Here is a 19,978-nt window from a genome sequence, read left to right as displayed (position 1 = left end):
AGAGGGAAAGATGAATGCAGCAATGTACGGAGACATCCTGGATGAAAACCTGCTCCAGAGCGCTCTTGACCTTCAGCAGGACAATGACCCTAAGCACACAGCCAAGATATCAAAGGAGTGGCTTTAGGACAACTCTGTGAATGTCCTTGAGTGGCCCAACCAGAGCCCAGACTTGAATCCGATTGAACATCTCTGGAGAGATCTGAAAATGGCTGTGCACCGACGCTTCCCATCCAACCTGATGGAGCTTGAGAGGTGTTACAAAGAGGAATGGGCGAAACTGCCTAAAGATAGGTGTGCCAAGGTTGTGGCATCATATTAAAAAAGACTTGAGGCTGTAATTGCTGTCAAAGGTGCATCAACAAAGTATTGAGCAAAGGCTGTGAATACTTATGTACATGTGATTTCTTCGTTTTTTATTTTTAATAAATTTGCAAAAATCTGATAAAAAACATTTTTTTTTCACGTTGTCATTATGGGGTATTGTGTGTAGAATTTTGAGGGAAAAATGAATTTATTCCAGTGTGGAATATGGCTGTAACATAACAAAATGTGGAAAAAGTGAAGCGCTGTGAATACTTTCCGGATGCACTGTAAGTAAAGCTGACCAATATGTCTCTGTGGGGCATATGCATCAATGCTTGGAGAGAGATAAAGTGGAGAGAGACACAGTACCAACCAATCAGCTCTTGTCATTTTTCAAACACGGCTTATAACATGACAGTTAGGAGCTGATTGGCTGGAACTTTATCGCCGTCCACGTTATCTCTCTCTAAGGCTTAATACATAGACCCCTATATCTCTCTCTGTGTTGATGCATGTTCCCCACATTGAAGATATGTTTTTCCTCTATTCATCTGATGTAGAAATGTAGGCTATCAGTCAATAAGAAGTTTCCAAGTAGCGTTGTCTCTGTGCAGCATATATATGACATTTATTTAATCTCAAAGAAAACAGCTGCACGAGTTACATGGGTGAGAGGGAAATCTCTGCTGTTAATCTAAACGCTTATTCATTATTCATTATGATAATATCAATTCAAGTGTATTTTGCTCTGCAAAGAGACCCACAAGACTGGGAAATAACTGTGTAACGTGTAAGAGGGTTGTGTCTAGTTGGAGCTTGTGTATTAATTGGCGTCAGTGATGGAAATCTGATGTAGTGCAAGATTCCACTGATAGTGAAAAATAGAAGAGAACATAACAGCATTTTGCTTTACCCTTAGGGCTAAAACACACTACCCGGCTTTTTCCCGTGCCGGCATTGTAGTTAACAGTGTGAGGGCTAGGGTCCCTTCACACTGCACGGCCCCGGCCCGGCTGCCGGGTCTCACCACTGGAAGGTCCGGCGGCCGGGCGGCCGCCGGGCCGTCTTTGCAGCCAGTGAACCATGTGTGTGAAGGGGAGCTTTCACACACAACGGTTTTTTCTGAAGCCGTGTCTGATGCTGCGCATGCGCACAGCATCACACACGGCTCAAAGCCGTCCTGTGTGAGCGACTCTGCCGGTTTCTCCCGGATGGCAAAAAGCCGGACAAAGTTTGTCCGGCTTTTTGCCATCCGGGAGAAACCGGCCAGTGTGTTACAGCCCTTACAGTAATCCTTTCCTTCAAGCGTCCGGAGGATTCAGTGTAACAGGAGGTAGCGCTTATGAACCCATTGCAAGGATGTGTGTAGCCCTGGTCTTGTTCAGCAATGGTGTGAGGTGTATATAGCAGAGACAGATATAGGAGCGTATGCAATTAGCTCTGTTTTTTCGCCTAAGTAAAAAAACTGAGCTTTTTCGATATTTTTAGGGCGAATGGAGATTTGCCCTATGCAATATATTCGCCTAGGTGAAAAATGTGACAGGGGCGAAAAACACGTGGATCAGCGAATCCACTTGTTTTCTGTCGAAAATGCGGGCCATTTTCGCCTACTTTGAGGCATTTTTCGCCAATTCCTTTTCACTTAATAAAAGAAGGTGAAACTGAAAAGGCATTGGCGAAAATGACTTAAAAACTGCCGAAAATAGCCCTAAATGAATACGAGTGGGGCGAATTCATTAGTTCCGAAATGTAACAGGAACTAATTGCATACGCCCCTAAGACCTCATGCGGGGCAGAGCCTTTATTCTGGCTTGGGATCCTGTTTGTTTAGAAAGACCCAACATAAAAAAGCATTACGATAAACTGGGCCCTAGGCAGGAGCCTGGGTTGATTAATGGATAATCCGGCTATAGAGAAAAGAAAAACATTGGGTGACAACAGTTCTGTAATGACGATTTGTTCCAGAGCCGTCTTAACAGCAGTGTAGGCCCCTGGACAAAGCAATGCACTGGGGCCCCTAACCACCCATCAGCGGTAGGGGTGGGGGGAGCTATCAGCGGCAGCTTTGATGTCCCGCGGTGGGTAGGGGGTTCTATCTTTCGCTCAGCATGTAGGACCTGGAGAAATAAATTCTGCTAATTACTCCTTTACTGCACAGGTGGGGCAGAAAGGAGAACGCTAAACTGTAGAAGGGGACATTGTGCTGAATGAAGGGGCCCTGGTACATAACTTCCAGGGTGGTAGGGTGTGTTTTGATACACAGGGGAGGGGTGGATAGTGGAGTGGTCTTAATATTCATCATTTTTTGGTGGAAGGGCAGCTTGCTTTACTGCAGATATCTCCAGTTCCTGAAAATATATTTCTTAGCTTTGAATGGGATAAAAAAAACTAGAGAGTCCCACCTTGCAGGAGATACTGGGGACTTGGAGATCAGAGTTCAGGAGCCAGAGCAATTCACCCACGAAAATATAAAACTGTATACCAGGCGTGTGGAGATGGAGCAGGGACCAGCTGCTGGAAGGCTGATATCTCTGGTTCTGGGCATGGTAGAGACAAGCTGCCAGTGTCCACTGAAAGGAGAGAGTTGCAGCTTTTGGAGAATACCCTCAGAAATACTCTAAGTCAGACAGAACCCGAGATATCTGGCTGGGAAGAACAATTAACAGTCTTGGATGGGGACCACTGCTTTGAAGTTGGATATCTCCGGTTCCCCAGGGCCGATTTTCAAAAATCTGGTACCCCTGGAAAGATGGGACCCTCAGCTATCAGCCTAAGGCCCTTACACTCCTTGGGCCCTTGGGCAAGAGCCCATTGAGCCCATACGAAAAGACGGCCCTGATTTGTTCAGTGAATGATGATAGATGGTCAGGCTACCTTCACTTTATCTCTAAAATTCTATTAGCATCCGCAGTCTGAGTAGGTCGGGGATTAGGTTACTGCAGAATAATGCAGCACATTTGCTCACTGATATGTTCGTCTCTCAGTCAGGCTTATTTTAATATGTTTAATATAAAAGGGATACAGTAGGGCTGGGAGGATAGGGAGCTAACATGGAAAGTCAGGAGCTGTCGCAGGGGGTTATTCAGAGATGAACCAGGTCTACGTTCATCTCTGCACATGGGGGCCACCTCCCAATGCGTCCACAATCTAATTGCGAACGCATGGGATCTAAGGTTGAACCCTGGCTGCCAGGCTGTCAGCGGGCATTTTTTTTTCTTGGTGTGGCTGCGTGTGACGTCACGCAGCCGCCTCGAAAATGGTCCCTGCCCGCCTCCGTCTTCCCGGTGCCGGCCCCTGCAATGCTGAAACTCCACCCCCGCAGCATCCTTGCCTGTCAATTACTTTGAGGCTGCATCGATCGGGGATGCGACCGCAATATGTATGGCCGTGCAGCAGCCGCTGCGCATGCGTAGTTTGCCGCCACTGGCAAAACGGCGCTGCGGGCCACTATTGCGGCCGGGTCTGAATAGCCCCACAGCGTTTTTATGGGGGTCAGTCCGAGTTGATCGCTCGCTAGCAACTTTTTGCAGCACTGCGATCAGATAGTCGCCGCCTATGGGGGAGTGTATTTTCGCTTTGCAAGTGTGCGATCGCTTTTGCAGCCGACGGCACAAAAAAGTTTGTTGCAGTTTCTGAGTAGCTCTGGACTTACTCAGCCGCTGCGATCACTTCAGTCTTTTTGGTCCCGGAATTAACATCAGACACTAGCCCTGCAAACGCTTGGACATGCCTGCATTTTTCCAAACACTCCCAGAAAACGGTCAGTTGACACCCACAACGCCCTCTTTCTGTCAATCACCTTGCGATCGGCTGTGCGAATGGATTCTTCTTTAAATCCATCGCCCAGCACCGATCCTCTTTGTACCCGTACAATGTGCCTACGCATTGCGGTGCATACGCATGCGCAGTTTTGGCGATTTTTAACCTGATCGCAGCGCTGCAAAAAGTTGCTAGCAAGCTATCAACTCGAATTGATCCCCTATATACCATACCTAAGTTTTAACATTTTTGATGGAGATAGATATTAATTTAAAGAGACGCTGATCTCACGGCAGTCTGGAAATGTGCAATAATCACATAATTCATATTCAAAGCCACAGAACACCACACAGCAGAGACGCATGTACTGCTACAGCTTACAAGACTACCTGAGATCTACAGGAGGTGCTAAAGCCTTAGGGGTCTTATCTCTCTGAATTTGCTGAGGATTTACCCCCTTGGTAATACCCAGTCTTGAGAAAAGTAAGTCTAAAGACGCTTGCCCTTTGGGAGTCTTTAAGCCCGAGCAGTTGAGTCCTTCATCATTTGAGGAGGTCTGAAGACTGATGACCCAGCACTCTAGGACCTTTTAGCTGCCCTGGGTGCACTCATTCAGAGCCAGTCATAGGCAAACTAGGCAATTGCCTAGGGCATTTGATATGCTTCTGCTGATTAAAATGATATGTGGCATGCCTATATTCTGTATGTAGCATTTCATATACAGATACAGCCACAGTCTCACACAGTATATGGGCATGCTGCATATAATTTTAATCAGCAGAAGCTGATTATGCATCCTAGCCACATAGCAATGCAAATAAGATGCATTTTCATAAAAAAAGGTGCCCGACGTTAGCATTGAGGCAAGATTTATGATGACTCATCTGTATCCAAGCAGAGACAGAGGTCACAGTGTTAGTGGCAGTGTGTGCATGTGAGTGGGTTGGTTGTGCAGTAGTGTTCGGAATATGTGTAAGGAGCATTATGTGTGTCATGTAAAAATGCATTAATAATGTGCAACATATGTGTAAGGGGCACTATGTGTGTCATTATGTGTATAAGGGCATTAATAATGTGCGGCATATGTGTAAGGGGCACTATGTGTGTCATTATGTGTATAAGGGCATTAATAATGTGCGGCATATGTGTAAAGGACATTATGTGTAAAAGGGCATTAATAAAGGTTGTCATAATGTGTAAGGCGCATTAGGTTTATAAGGACATAAATAATGTGTCTCATGTGTAAGGGGCATTACTATGTGGAATTATGTGTATAAATGCATTACTAATGTGTAGCATTATGTGTATAAGGTGCTCTACTATGTGGCGTTGCGTATAGAAAGGGCACTACTGTGTCGTCTAATGTGAATAAAGAGCAATAAGGTGTGGTGTAATGTGAATAAGGAGCAATTCAGTGTGATGTAATGTGAATAAGGGGCTCTACTGTGAGGAGTAACGTTTATAAGGTAAAGTGATACTACTGTGGTATGTAATATGAATTATGGACACTATCGCATTATAAAATGTGAATAAAGTTGCAGTACTGTGTGGCGTAATTGGAATTGGGGTTACTATTGTGTGGCCATGCCCTTTGCCAGCAAAAACACACCCCTTTTTAGGCTGTGCGCCAAATGTGAGAACTGTTCCTATTTAAAATATAGGGTGTAGGAGCACCAAAATAAGGACTGCTATAGGTGAGGGGTGATGGTGCTGGGAAAGAGGTGAAAGGTCAGAGGCGGAACCAGCGGTGGTGCTGGGGGCACCAGCTAAAAACTTGCCTAGGGCATCATATTGGTTAGGGCCGGCTCTGCACGCATTGCTTACATATTGGGCACAACTGATCCTAATGATAAATACTAACAGATCGGTTAGAGTTGGTGACCCTGAATGTTGTATCTTTAACATGACCTTGTGTATAAGCAGAAAATGATTTGTATCTTCCGTATTGCAGGAGATTTACCAGTGGTGCGGATCGACGTGTAACAAATACGAACGCTTTAAGGCCGCGCAGGTCGCTAATGGAATCCGCGACAATGAGAGAAATGGGAGATCGCAGCTGGTTGTGGTGGAAGAAGGAAGTGAACCCAGTGAGCTGACAAAGGTATGTGTTATTTGTGGACATTGTGGTGGAAGATTCCTTTCACTTTATAGAAAATAAGTGACCGGACTTTCACCTGCCTTATACAGAAGAGCTGCTAAGTAACATTGTAACACTGAGCAAAGTGACAGCCAATGAGAGACAAGAGATTGCCACAGTGGTGACTCAATCAATTGTTACCACATTAGTTTCTTACATAGTTACAGCTACAGTATAAACTCATACACCTGAAAAATGTTTGGCATTCAACTCATTACTGCACTGATGGGCTCCAATAAGGATTAAATAGGAGGTGAAGACACTACAAGGTCAGCATTCCGACACGAATAGAACCTGTGTCAAGTGTCGGAATGCTGACCGCCGGGATCCCAGTCACCGGTAACGCATACCACACCCCATAAATATATCCTACTGAATAGAAGCTTATATATATCATTTCCCATATTCTACCCAACCCTGTTCATTGTTTCACAAATTTCCAGTCCACATTTAGTTTGTTTCATATCAGAATATTATTTTTATCTATCATATTGGTGTGGACGTTGGTAGACAATAAACTATAAGATCCCCATGCTGTGTTAGGCAGGCTGTTCCAGAGACCACTCTAGTGCATAGAGCCTGATTCTGATTTGGAAGTAAAGCTAAAAAAAACAATTAACTTTGTGTCTGGAATAAACCACGTTGTCATGCAAGGGAAACAAATACATTTATATTGTTTCTGTGCAAGGTAAATACTGGCTGCTTTTGCATGTAGCTCACCAATGTTAGACAGCTTTAATTTATACTGCAATTTAGATTTCAGTCTGAGCACACCCCACCCAAATTTAACTCTCTCTGCACGTTACATCTGCCCCACCTGCACTGCAGCAGGGTTTTGCCCAGGTGCACAGTTACCTGCATTTTTTTTTTCTTTACTACCCAATCAGAATCAGGCCCAGTGTCCGTTTGTGCATGAGCTGTCAGGTGGGTGACTGGAATCATTCGAGACCCCCGCCATGTCATTATGCAAGTATTGAGCTCTGAGAGGAAGTGGGAACTGTACAGCCAGCGATACGTAGCACGCAAGAAAAGGGTAGCTTGTTCTGAGAGTGTGTATTTCCTACCACATCCTATTACTGCAGAGCTCAGGGCCTAATTCTGAGTCAGATGCAGTGCCGATATTTGTGCAAATGGTCAATGTATTTCAATTGCGCATGCGTCTAAGTAACTAAAAAGTCATAGGGGGGAATTCAAATGTTTGAAAAGTCGGTTGGGTGTCTGTTTTTTTCTGTCTATTAGATACGAAAAAGCAGACACCCTACTGACTTTTCAAACATTTGAATTCCCCCCAAAGAGTCATTATTGAGATTCACCGTCTCAGAAGCGTATTGGAAATGACTACAGTAAAAGTTGTTCCAGCGGCTGCGACACCGAATGATTCTGCGTCAGCCCCACAGGGGGAATGAATGAAGTGAGCAGGGGAATTTACAAACCTGGGTAGCAGTCAGTCAAATGTAATAAAAGTGTATTTACATTCATGCACCAACGCCTGCTGACTGCCGCCTGGATGACATGCCCGCAGCACAATGCCGGTCTATGATTTCGCAGGATGTTTAGACATCTACAGGTGCAGCCATGCTTCTCTAGCCTGCAGCTTGCCGTATCCGCGGCAAGAGTGCCTGCGACTAGCACGTGTGTCTAAGTACGCGCGTCCATAGGAATACATGGGCAGTGTACTAAGGCGCAGCTCTGCATACTAAGTTGCACTCACGCCTCGGTGAGGCACATGTGTCCTTATGGCCGCGCCACAGGCTGGATGAGCATGACTACATCTGTATGCTGGCCATGCGCTTTACTACTTGCTGCTGGCAGTCACAGTGACGCAACTAAATCCATTGGAGATTCGCCAAAGTATTATTTCATTATTACCGTATGAGTTATGTAAATGAGTTGACGAGGATGGCTAAGGTTACCTTGAATTTCCATTGGTTAATGACCAGCATAGATTATGCTTGCCCACTTTCCCAGAACAACCAGGAGGCTCCTGAAAGTTGGGTGGCCCTCCCGGGAGCCAAGAAAAGTGGTCATATCTCCCAGAACCTAACTGCCCCCACCACTTACCCCAGCGATGATGTGATCCGCACTGAATCACGTCATTGTAGCCACACCCCCTACTATGCAATGATGGTAATCTCGGCACTGTATAGTGGAGGCCATGATGACAACATTCTGGAAACCACGCTCCCAATATAGCCTCATTTGATTTGCTGTGCCCTGTACCATCCCTGTGACTCGTCACACCGTGCTCTGCCAACCTGGCTGCCCTCTCCCAGAGGGGACAATCAGAAAGTTGGCAACTATGGCATAGAGGTGGCAGCTAATGGGTCACAGGCTCAGGTTTCTATGTTTGCCTGATTGGAAGGAAACAATATTGTTTCTCATGTACAGTATTAAGCACAAATAGGTAAAACATATTTTTGAGGTTACATTTCCTTCACCGGCGGTAATCAGTTAGGAGCTCGTGTTTCCTCACTGTATGGAGAATGTGGGTAGAGCAGACGGGCATTAGTGGTTTGTATGTGTGCGGTTATAGCTGGTAGCATGCAATTGTGTGATTCACCCGTCTGAGGTTTTGTCTGCATGCTGATGTGAGATTTAAATGTAGGTTAGATCATGGTGTATATCCCCCCCTCACGTAGGGAAGTGCTGCACTGTGTTAATCTTACTCAGTCAATAAAAGTATTTAACAAACAAGGGTGGTGACATCTCTCCTGACCAGCCTGCTTGTCAAACCTGGCAATAGCGCTTTAGCTACAGCTGATAGACCACAGCTGTTGAGCAAATACAATGACTATTAATACTGACACTACTGGACAGCCGAAGATTGCTTCAGGGCCATAGAGAGTAGCACCGGGCCCAGGTACTGCTGGAGGAGGTGTGGCCTAAACAGGGGGGGTGTGCCCATGTTGCCCACAAACTTTTTAAAAATCTAATTTAAAAAATCAAATGAGGTGCGTTTCACAGTGTGGTGTCATTTAGATCGGGGGTGGGTGTGTGTGCTGGGTGAGGGATCACTGCATCTTGCCTTGCTTGCTCCTCATCCGTTGCCATCTTCTCAGTGATATTTGGGACATGTGCACTAGACAGCATAGACTCTGGAACAGGTTGGTTGGTCTGATTAAAAACTTAGATGCGTGGATTGGAGCACACTTCGTGACCATTCAGTTGGACAGACAACTGGTCCTCTCCCGGCAGTGCCCTATTTCCCTCTCATGGCTGCTAGAACATGACATTACATTGAGAGGCCGTGAGACTGAGAATATGCTGAGCGTCATTACAGGCCGCGTAATCCGTGTTACTTTTAAATGTAGAAATTAAATTGGTGACTTCTCTCACCACATTACCACTTCCTCCGTGTGTGTGAAATATCTGCTAGAGATAAGGTTACTTCTTACAAGTCAATCTCCAACAATTCTTTAGCACACTGAACCAGCAGCCAAAAAAGGAGACTAGCAATCGAATGGAGTGTAAGAAAGTTAAACATGTCACTTATTTCCATTAGGGGTCTCAGGACAATGGATTATCCCCCATTAGCCCAAGGTTGATTCTATTTCGGAGTGGGAGAAGGGACCTTCTGACGTATCTAGGGGAGGAGACATGTCACCAGGGGGAGGAGCTACGGGCGAACAGGGTACCCGAAAAGTACCCTAGCGGGCTCGCTTCGCTCGCCACGCTTCGGGCTCGGTGGCTCGCTTCGCTCGCCACCTGATTACTAAAGGTAATAGTTGGTGGCGTGGATAGTAGAGGAACTATCCCGCTGGCCTAGCTCCTCCCCCTTGTGTCGTAACACCTCCCCCAGACGGAAAAGGTCCCTTAGCCCACTTGATTCTGATTGGTTGATGCTAGATTCAAGTGGCCTAAGCGACCTTTTATGTAAGGGGGAGGAGCCACAACACAAGGGGGATGAGCTAGGCCAGTGGGATAGTTCCTCTACTATCCACCCCACCAACTATTAACTTTAGTAATCAGGTGGCGAGCGAAGCGAGCCACCGAGCCCGAAGCGTGGCGAGCGAAGCAAGCCCGCGAGGGTACTCTTTTCGGGTACCCTGTTCGGCCCTAGCTCCTGTTACTTGCTGCTACCCTGGGACAAATCTTACCATGAGCTTTCAGTTTCAGTTGTACAGAAAAGAAAAATGTTACAATAAAGTATTTTAAACACAAACACTTGCACGCACGCAAACATCATAAAAATCATTGTGTATAATGGGGGGTCATTCCGAGTTGATCGCTCGCTGCCGTTTTTTGCAGAGCGGCAACAGTTTACTACTGCGCATGCGTATGCACCGCAATGTGCAGGCGCGTCGTACGGGTACAAAGCGAATTGTTGATGAGCGATGGATTTAATGAAGAATCCATTCGCACAGCCAATAGCAAGGAGACTGATAGGAAGAGGGCGTTTGTGGGTGTCAACTGACCATTTTCTGGGACTGTTTGGAAAAACGCAGGCGTGTCCAGGCGTTTGCAGGGCGGGTGTCTGACGTCAATTCCGGGACCAAAAAGACTGAAGTGATCGCAAGGGCTGAGTAAGTCCAGAGCTACTCAGAAACTGCAAAAAACGGCGGCGACTATGCATTTGCATGGCTGCTAAAACTAGCTAGCGAGCGATCAACTTGGAATGACCCCCTATATACGTTGCTATATAAAATATTTCTAAAAAAATAGTATTTTTATCAACCTCAATATTTTTTTTTACATTTGTAAAAATAATTGAAACAGTACTGCATTAAGAAATATATATATATATATATAACAACAATCAGAAATCAGAGGCGGCACTCGGAGTCTTGTAAGCAGTGAAAAAGCTTGTATTAGTGAGGTCAACGTTTCGGGGACCACCTCCCCGTCTTCAGGACAAACACACAGTGAAAAAAGTGCACAATAAATACCTACTTACCCCCCTCCTCTTTCTGATCTCCCCGCCAGCGTCCGCCGCGGACACGCCAGCCGCACTTCCGGTACAGTGTTCTGCTTGTTGCGTCGATGCCGGAAGTGACGTGTCGTTGTGGGCCGCGTGACCATGGCAACGCTGAAGGGGAAAGAGAAACAGTGAACACATGACTCATAATACAAACAAACACCAGATCGCCAGTGCCTGTTTGCAACCAAAAAACTCCCCATGCTTAAATGCATCAATCACATTCCATTAAAAAGTGCAATTAAAACATCATGAAATTCAGCATGGGGAGTTTTTTGGTTGCAAACAGGCACTGGCGATCTGGTGTTTGTTTGTATTATGAGTCATGTGTTCACTGTTTCTTTTTCCCCTTCAGCGTTGCCATGGTCACGCGGCCCACAACGACACGTCACTTCCGGCATCGACGCAACAAGCAGAACACTGTACCGGAAGTGCGGCTGGCGTGTCCGCGGCGGACGCTGGCGGGGAGATCAGAAAGAGGAGGGGGGTAAGTAGGTATTTATTGTGCACTTTTTTCACTGTGTGTTTGTCCTGAAGACGGGGAGGTGGTCCCCGAAACGTTGACCTCACTAATACAAGCTTTTTCACTGCTTACAAGACTCCGAGTGCCGCCTCTGATTTCTGATTGTTGTTGCATGTCAGGGAGAGGATCCCTGGGGAGGGCACCAGAGCAAGGTACACCCTACGGGGGAGGACTGGAGTGCCAGAGAACATTTGGGATATATATATATATATATATATATATATATATATATACAGTATACATTTCTTTTTCTCTTATACTAATTCCAAACTGAGCTAACATTAGCAGAACAGGCATTGGGGCTAATTCTGACCTGATTGTAGCAGTGCAAAATTTTGCACGACTACGATCAGCCACCCTGACATGCGGGGGGACGCCCAGCACAGAGCTAGTCCGCCCCGCATGTCTGGCCCTCTCTTCCCCCCCCCCCCCCCTCCCCGCACAGGTACAAAAGCGTTGCATGGCGGCGATGCTTTTGTACCTGAGGAGTAGCTCCCTACCTGTGCAGCTCCTGCGCTCTGGCAGGGAGCTACACGTCGCTGTCCGGGTCACAGTGGCTGCATGTGACGTCACGCAGCGCTGCAGCCTGCCACATGGTCCGGGCACGCCTTCGTTGCCCGGACCGCGCCACCATAATGGTGGCCCAACGCCATCGGCCTGCCCCCTTCCGCCCAGCGATCACTTCTGCCTGTCAATCGCTGGCCAGATATGCCGGTTGCATCTCTGGCATGCGCCGGCGTGCTTTGGCGCTGGCGCATGTGCAGTTCAGACCTGATTGCCCGCTGTGTGAAAACGCACAGCAGCGATGAGGTCTGAATTGGGCCCATTGAGAAGTACAGCCGTCGCTTCCCCGTATACAGTAGAAGCATCTCGCCTGCCAGTCGCTTTTGGTGGAATTCTGAACAAACTTAAACTCATCGCTTACAGCTCGATTTTCCAATATACTGATATACCTGCGGTTGTCTAAAAGGGACACCCAATCCCAGAACAGCAAATGAAGAATAAAATAGACACACAGTGCTGGTAATACAGTAAAATTGTTTTTAATTTAAGATCTAGCACGATCATTAAAAAACATGGGGGGTCATTCCGAGTTGTTCGCTCGCAAGCGGATTTTAGCAGATTTGCTCATGCTAAGCCGCCGCCTACTGGGAGTGAATCTTAGCATCTTAAAATTGCGAACGATGTATTCGCAATATTGCGATTACACACCTCGTAGCAGTTTCTGAGTAGCTCCAGACTTACTCGGCATCTGCGATCATTTCAGTGCTTGTCGTTCCTGGTTTGACGTCACAAACACACCCAGCGTTCGCCCAGACACTCCCCCGTTTCTCCGGCCAGTCCTGCGTTTTTTCCGGAAACGGTTGCGTTTTTTCCCCCACGCCCATAAAACGGCCTGTTTCCGCCCAGTAACACCCATTTCCTGTCAATCACATTACGATCGCCAGAACGATGAAAAAGCCGTGAGTAAAAATCCTAACTGCATAGCAAATTTACTTGGCGCAGTCGCAGTGCGGACATTGCGCATGCGCATTAAGCGGAAAATCTCTGCGATGCGAAGATTTTTACCGAGCGAACAACTCGGAATGACCCCCATAGTATTAATAAAAACACAGAAATATATAGTCACCAGACGGTATATATATAACAAATGTATTTGCCACTAGTTGCTCAAATAAATGGATTTGGGTATTAGAAAGTCCCAAGCTGTTAATTGCTATATACTATGATCCAACAGGAGCAATATCAACACAAGTTCCTGGTTAGTTTGAATATGCAGCATTGACACAGTTCCAATAATTGGATGATTGGTTAGTTTGTTAGTGGTTTCTTTTAGAGATAGATAAAAGGTGGCGTTACCTGCACACGTCTTTACTCCTGGGGGTAAATTTACTAAGATGGGAGTTCTATTTAAGATGGGATGTTGCCCATAGCAATCAATCAGATTCTACTTCTCATTTATCTAGCACCTTCTAGAACATAATACCTGGAATCTGATTGGTTGCTATGGGCAATATCACATCTTAAATAGAACTCCCATCTTAGTAAATTTACCCCCTGGCCGGGAGCTTTAAAAGCCATTTGAGTGGTGCATCATAGTTAAAACCTCTTGCTCATCTGGAGGTATCCGGACTCCAGGTCGACACCACTTAGGTCGACACCAATCGGTCGACACACCTTAAGTCGACACCTGAAAAATGTCGACACTGACAATATGTCGCCGTGGACACGTCGACATGGGAAAAGGTCGACATGAGTTTTTCAAATTTTTTTTAACTTTCTCATACTTTACGGTCCACGTGGACTACAATTGGGAATGGTAACCTGTGCCGATCGCAGCGGTAGCGGAGCGAGCCTTGCGAGGGGACACGGTGCACTAATTGGGGTTCCCGGTCACATTACGGAGAAAATGACAATCAAAAAAATAAAAAACTCATGTCGACTTTTTCCCATGTCGACCTTGTTCAGGTGTCGACCTAAGGTGTGTTGACCAATTGGTGTCAACCTAAGTGGTGTCGACCTAATTGGTGTCGACCCTGAGTCTCAGACCCCATCTGGGCCATTCCAGGGTCTCCTGGCTGTTAGTGCGATCCAATTAGAACAGCCTTATCCGGAGTCCCATAAAGGAACGGCCTGTGTCCAATGGTGATTTTACCAGGGTGTACCGGTGGCTGCAATCTCCTTTATGTATTTCCCAACATGTTTCCGTTCTCACTGGCTTTCTCAGAAGGTATGAATATATACAGCCAAACTTTTTAAGAGGCACAAGGCAAAACCATGCTTGTCGCTTTAAAAATACGCCCAAGTTCGGCCGGAAAGCTGCACCTCCGGCCAGCTCAGACTTCATTACAACTAGCCCAAGGGGTCACACACACTGCGATATTAACAAACTGCATGCACTGCTGGCTCTATCTGTGGCCGTGGTGCATGCTCGAAAGCGAATGCATATTTTCATCTGCATTCAGATTTGGACGCTTTTATGCAGCTGCACCGACCGCCATCCATCCGCTTGTGACAGTCACCATCATAACTATCGGTGTGGATTTGCACCAGCCCCATCCTCTGTACAAGAGATCCATCTGAAATCAGATGGATGTCTGCGTGCGCTGACCTCTGAATAGCCCAGTAATTCTGCCCCTTTGCGCCCCAGTTACACCCAGTAAGCGGCAAGTAGAGGCCACTGAGAGGCGGATGACTGTGAATTAGAGATGAGCGCCTGAAATTTTTCGGGTTTTGTGTTTTGGTTTTGGGTTCGGTTCCGCGGCCGTGTTTTGGGTTCGAACGCGTTTTGGCAAAACCTCACCGAATTTTTTTTGTCGGATTCGGGTGTGTTTTGGATTCGGGTGTTTTTTTCAAAAAACACTAAAAAACAGCTTAAATCATAGAATTTGGGGGTCATTTTGATCCCAAAGTATTATTAACCTCAAAAACCATAATTTACACTCATTTTCAGTCTATTCTGAATACCTCACACCTCACAATATTATTTTTAGTCCTAAAATTTGCACCGAGGTCGCTGTGTGAGTAAGATAAGCGACCCTAGTGGCCGACACAAACACCGGGCCCATCTAGGAGTGGCACTGCAGTGTCACGCAGGATGTCCCTTCCAAAAAACCCTCCCCAAACAGCACATGACGCAAAGAAAAAAAGAGGCGCAATGAGGTAGCTGTGTGAGTAAGATTAGCGACCCTAGTGGCCGACACAAACACCGGGCCCATCTAGGAGTGGCACTGCAGTGTCACGCAGGATGGCCCTTCCAAAAAACCCTCCCCAAACAGCACATGACGCAAAGAAAAAAAGAGGCGCAATGAGGTAGCTGTGTGAGTAAGATTAGCGACCCTAGTGGCCGACACAAACACCGGGCCCATCTAGGAGTGGCACTGCAGTGTCACGCAGGATGTCCCTTCCAAAAAACCCTCCCCAAACAGCACATGACGCAAAGAAAAAAAGAGGCGCAATGAGGTAGCTGACTGTGTGAGTAAGATTAGCGACCCTAGTGGCCGACACAAACACCGGGCCCATCTAGGAGTGGCACTGCAGTGTCACGCAGGATGTCCCTTCCAAAAAACCCTCCCCAATCAGCACATGATGCAAAGAAAAAGAAAAGAAAAAAGAGGTGCAAGATGGAATTGTCCTTGGGCCCTCCCACCCACCCTTATGTTGTATAAACAAAACAGGACATGCACACTTTAACCAACCCATCATTTCAGTGACAGGGTCTGCCACACGACTGTGACTGATATGACGGGTTGGTTTGGACCCCCCCCAAAAAAGAAGCAATTAATCTCTCCTTGCACAAACTGGCTCTACAGAGGCAAGATGTCCACCTCATCTTCACCCTCCGATATATCACCGTGTACATCCCCCTCCTCACAGATTATCAATTCGTCCCCACTGGAATCCACCATCTCAGCTCCCTGTGTACTTTGTGGAGGCAATTGCTGCTGGTCAATGTCTCCGCGGAGGAATTGATTATAATTCATTTTAATGAACATCATCTTCTCCACATTTTCTGGATGTAACCTCGTACGCCGATTGCTGACAAGGTGAGCGGCGGCACTAAACACTCTTTCGGAGTACACACTTGTGGGAGGGCAACTTAGGTAGAATAAAGCCAGTTTGTGCAAGGGCCTCCAAATTGCCTCTTTTTCCTGCCAGTATAAGTACGGACTGTGTGACGTGCCTACTTGGATGCGGTCACTCATATAATCCTCCACCATTCTATCAATGTTGAGAGAATCATATGCAGTGACAGTAGACGACATGTCCGTAATCGTTGTCAGGTCCTTCAGTCCGGACCAGATGTCAGCATCAGCAGTCGCTCCAGACTGCCCTGCATCACCGCCAGCGGGTGGGCTCGGAATTCTGAGCCTTTTCCTCGCACCCCCAGTTGCGGGAGAATGTGAAGGAGGAGATGTTGACAGGTCGCGTTCCGCTTGACTTGACAATTTTCTCACCAGCAGGTCTTTCAACCCCAGCAGACTTGTGTCTGCCGGAAAGAGAGATCCAAGGTAGGCTTTAAATCTAGGATCGAGCACGGTGGCCAAAATGTAGTGCTCTGATTTCAACAGATTGACCACCCGTGAATCCTTGTTAAGCGAATTAAGGGCTGCATCCACAAGTCCCACATGCCTAGCGGAATCGCTCCCTTTTAGCTCCTTCTTCAATGCCTCCAGCTTCTTCTGCAAAAGCCTGATGAGGGGAATGACCTGACTCAGGCTGGCAGTGTCTGAACTGACTTCACGTGTGGCAAGTTCAAAGGGCATCAGAACCTTGCACAACGTTGAAATCATTCTCCACTGCACTTGAGACAGGTGCATTCCACCTCCTATATCGTGCTCAATTGTATAGGCTTGAATGGCCTTTTGCTGCTCCTCCAACCTCTGAAGCATATAGAGGGTTGAATTCCACCTCGTTACCACTTCTTGCTTCAGATGATGGCAGGGCAGGTTCAGTAGTTTTTGGTGGTGCTCCAGTCTTCTGTACGTGGTGCCTGTACGCCGAAAGTGTCCCGCAATTCTTCTGGCCACCGACAGCATCTCTTGCACGCCCCTGTCGTTTTTTAAAAAATTCTGCACCACCAAATTCAAGGTATGTGCAAAACATGGGACGTGCTGGAATTTGCCCATATTTAATGCACACACAATATTGCTGGCGTTGTCCGATGCCACAAATCCACAGGAGAGTCCAATTGGGGTAAGCCATTCCGCGATGATCTTCCTCAGTTGCCGTAAGAGGTTTTCAGCTGTGTGCGTATTCTGGAAAGCGGTGATACAAAGCGTAGCCTGCCTAGGAAAGAGTTGGCGTTTGCGAGATGCTGCTACTGGTGCCGCCGCTGCTGTTCTTGCGGCGGGAGTCCATACATCTACCCAGTGGGCTGTCACAGTCATATAGTCCTGACCCTGCCCTGCTCCACTTGTCCACATGTCCGTGGTTAAGTGGACATTGGGTACAACTGCATTTTTTAGGACACTGGTGAGTCTTTTTCTGACGTCCGTGTACATTCTCGGTATCGCCTGCCTAGAGAAGTGGAACCTAGATGGTATTTGGTAACGGGGGCACACTGCCTCAATAAATTGTCTAGTTCCCTGTGAACTAACGGCGGATACCGGACGCACGTCTAACACCAACATAGTTGTCAAGGCCTCAGTTATCCGCTTTGCAGTAGGATGACTGCTGTGATATTTCATCTTCCTCGCAAAGGACTGTTGAACAGTCAATTGCTTACTGGAAGTAGTACAAGTGGGCTTACGACTTCCCCTCTGGGATGACCATCGACTCCCAGCGGCAACAACAGCAGCGCCAGCAGCAGTAGGCGTTACACGCAAGGATGCATCGGAGGAATCCCAGGCAGGAGAGGACTCGTCAGACTTGCCAGTGACATGGCCTGCAGGACTATTGGCATTCCTGGGGAAGGAGGAAATTGACACTGAGGGAGTTGGTGGGGTGGTTTGCGTGAGCTTGGTTACAAGAGGAAGGGATTTACTGGTCAGTGGACTGCTTCCGCTGTCACCCAAAGTTTTTGAACTTGTCACTGACTTATTATGAATGCGCTGCAGGTGACGTATAAGGGAGGATGTTCCGAGGTGGTTAACGTCCTTACCCCTACTTATTACAGCTTGACAAAGGGAACACACGGCTTGACACCTGTTGTCCGCATTTCTGGTGAAATACCTCCACACCGAAGAGCTGATTTTTTTGGTATTTTCACCTGGCATGTCAACGGCCATATTCCTCCCACGGACAACAGGTGTCTCCCCGGGTGCCTGACTTAAACAAACCACCTCACCATCAGAATCCTCCTGGTCAATTTCCTCCCCAGCGCCAGCAACACCCATATCCTCCTCATCCTGGTGTACTTCAACACTGACATCTTCAATCTGACTATCAGGAACTGGACTGCGGGTGCTCCTTCCAGCACTTGCAGGGGGCGTGCAAATGGTGGAAGGCGCATGCTCTTCACGTCCAGTGTTGGGAAGGTCAGGCATCGCAACCGACACAATTGGACTCTCCTTGTGGATTTGGGATTTCAAAGAACGCACAGTTCTTTGCGGTGCTTTTGCCAGCTTGAGTCTTTTCAGTTTTCTAGCGAGAGGCTGAGTGCTTCCATCCTCATGTGAAGCTGAACCACTAGCCATGAACATAGGCCAGGGCCTCAGCCGTTCCTTGCCACTCCGTGTGGTAAATGGCATATTGGCAAGTTTACGCTTCTCCTCCGACAATTTTATTTTAGGTTTTGGAGTCCTTTTTTTACTGATATTTGGTGTTTTGGTTTTGACATGCTCTGTACTATGCCATTGGGCATCGGCCTTGGCAGACGACGTTGCTGGCATTTCATCGTCTCGGCCATGACTAGTGGCAGCAGCTTCAGCACGAGGTGGAAGTGGATCTTGATCTTTCCCTAATTTTGGAACCTCAACATTTTTGTTCTCCATATTTTAATAGGCACAACTAAAAGGCACCTCAGGTAAACAATGCAGATGGATGGATTGGATACTAGTATACAATTATGGACGGGCTGCCGAGTGCCGACACAGAGGTAGCCACAGCCGTGAACTACCGCACTGTACTGTGTCTGCTGCTAATATATAGACTGGTTGATAAAGAGATAGTATACTCGTAACTAGTATGTATGTATAAAGAAAGAAAAAAAAACCACGGTTAGGTCACTGGTATATACAATTATGGACGGGCTGCCGAGTGCCGACACAGAGGTAGCCACAGCCGTGAACTACCGCACTGTACTGTGTCTGCTGCTAATATATAGACTGGTTGATAAAGAGATAGTATACTCGTAACTAGTATGTATGTATAAAGAAAGAAAAAAAAACCACGGTTAGGTCACTGGTATATACAATTATGGACGGGCTGCCGAGTGCCGACACAGAGGTAGCCACAGCCGTGAACTACCGCACTGTACTGTGTCTGCTGCTAATATATAGACTGGTTGATAAAGAGATAGTATACTCGTAACTAGTATGTATGTATAAAGAAAGAAAAAAAAACCACGGTTAGGTCACTGGTATATACAATTATGGACGGGCTGCGGAGTGCCGACACAGAGGTAGCCACAGCCGTGAACTACCGCACTGTACTGTGTCTGCTGCTAATATATAGACTGGTTGATAAAGAGATAGTATACTCGTAACTAGTATGTATGTATAAAGAAAGAAAAAAAAACCACGGTTAGGTGGTATATACAATTATGGACGGGCTGCCGAGTGCCGACACAGAGGTAGCCACAGCCGTGAACTACCGCACTGTACTGTGTCTGCTGCTAATATATAGACTGGTTGATAAAGAGATAGTATACTCGTAACTAGTATGTATGTATAAA

At 46.8% G+C, this 19,978-nt stretch overlaps 1 protein-coding gene across 1 annotated transcript in view; it reads left to right on the top strand.

Moving 5' to 3' along the window:
- The window catches only part of LOC134928550 (scinderin-like), a 160,547-nt gene that overhangs the window by 43,498 nt on the left and 97,071 nt on the right, over positions 1–19,978 (top strand). The window contains exon 4 of the mRNA XM_063924426.1: positions 6,017–6,166. Coding sequence (XP_063780496.1) covers positions 6,017–6,166 — 150 coding nt within the window. The remainder of the gene's footprint in view (positions 1–6,016; positions 6,167–19,978) is intronic.

Source organism: Pseudophryne corroboree, chromosome 5 (genome assembly GCF_028390025.1).
Source record: "Pseudophryne corroboree isolate aPseCor3 chromosome 5, aPseCor3.hap2, whole genome shotgun sequence".
Taxonomy (NCBI): domain Eukaryota; kingdom Metazoa; phylum Chordata; class Amphibia; order Anura; family Myobatrachidae; genus Pseudophryne; species Pseudophryne corroboree.
This window is presented reverse-complemented; position numbering and strand designations above follow the sequence as displayed.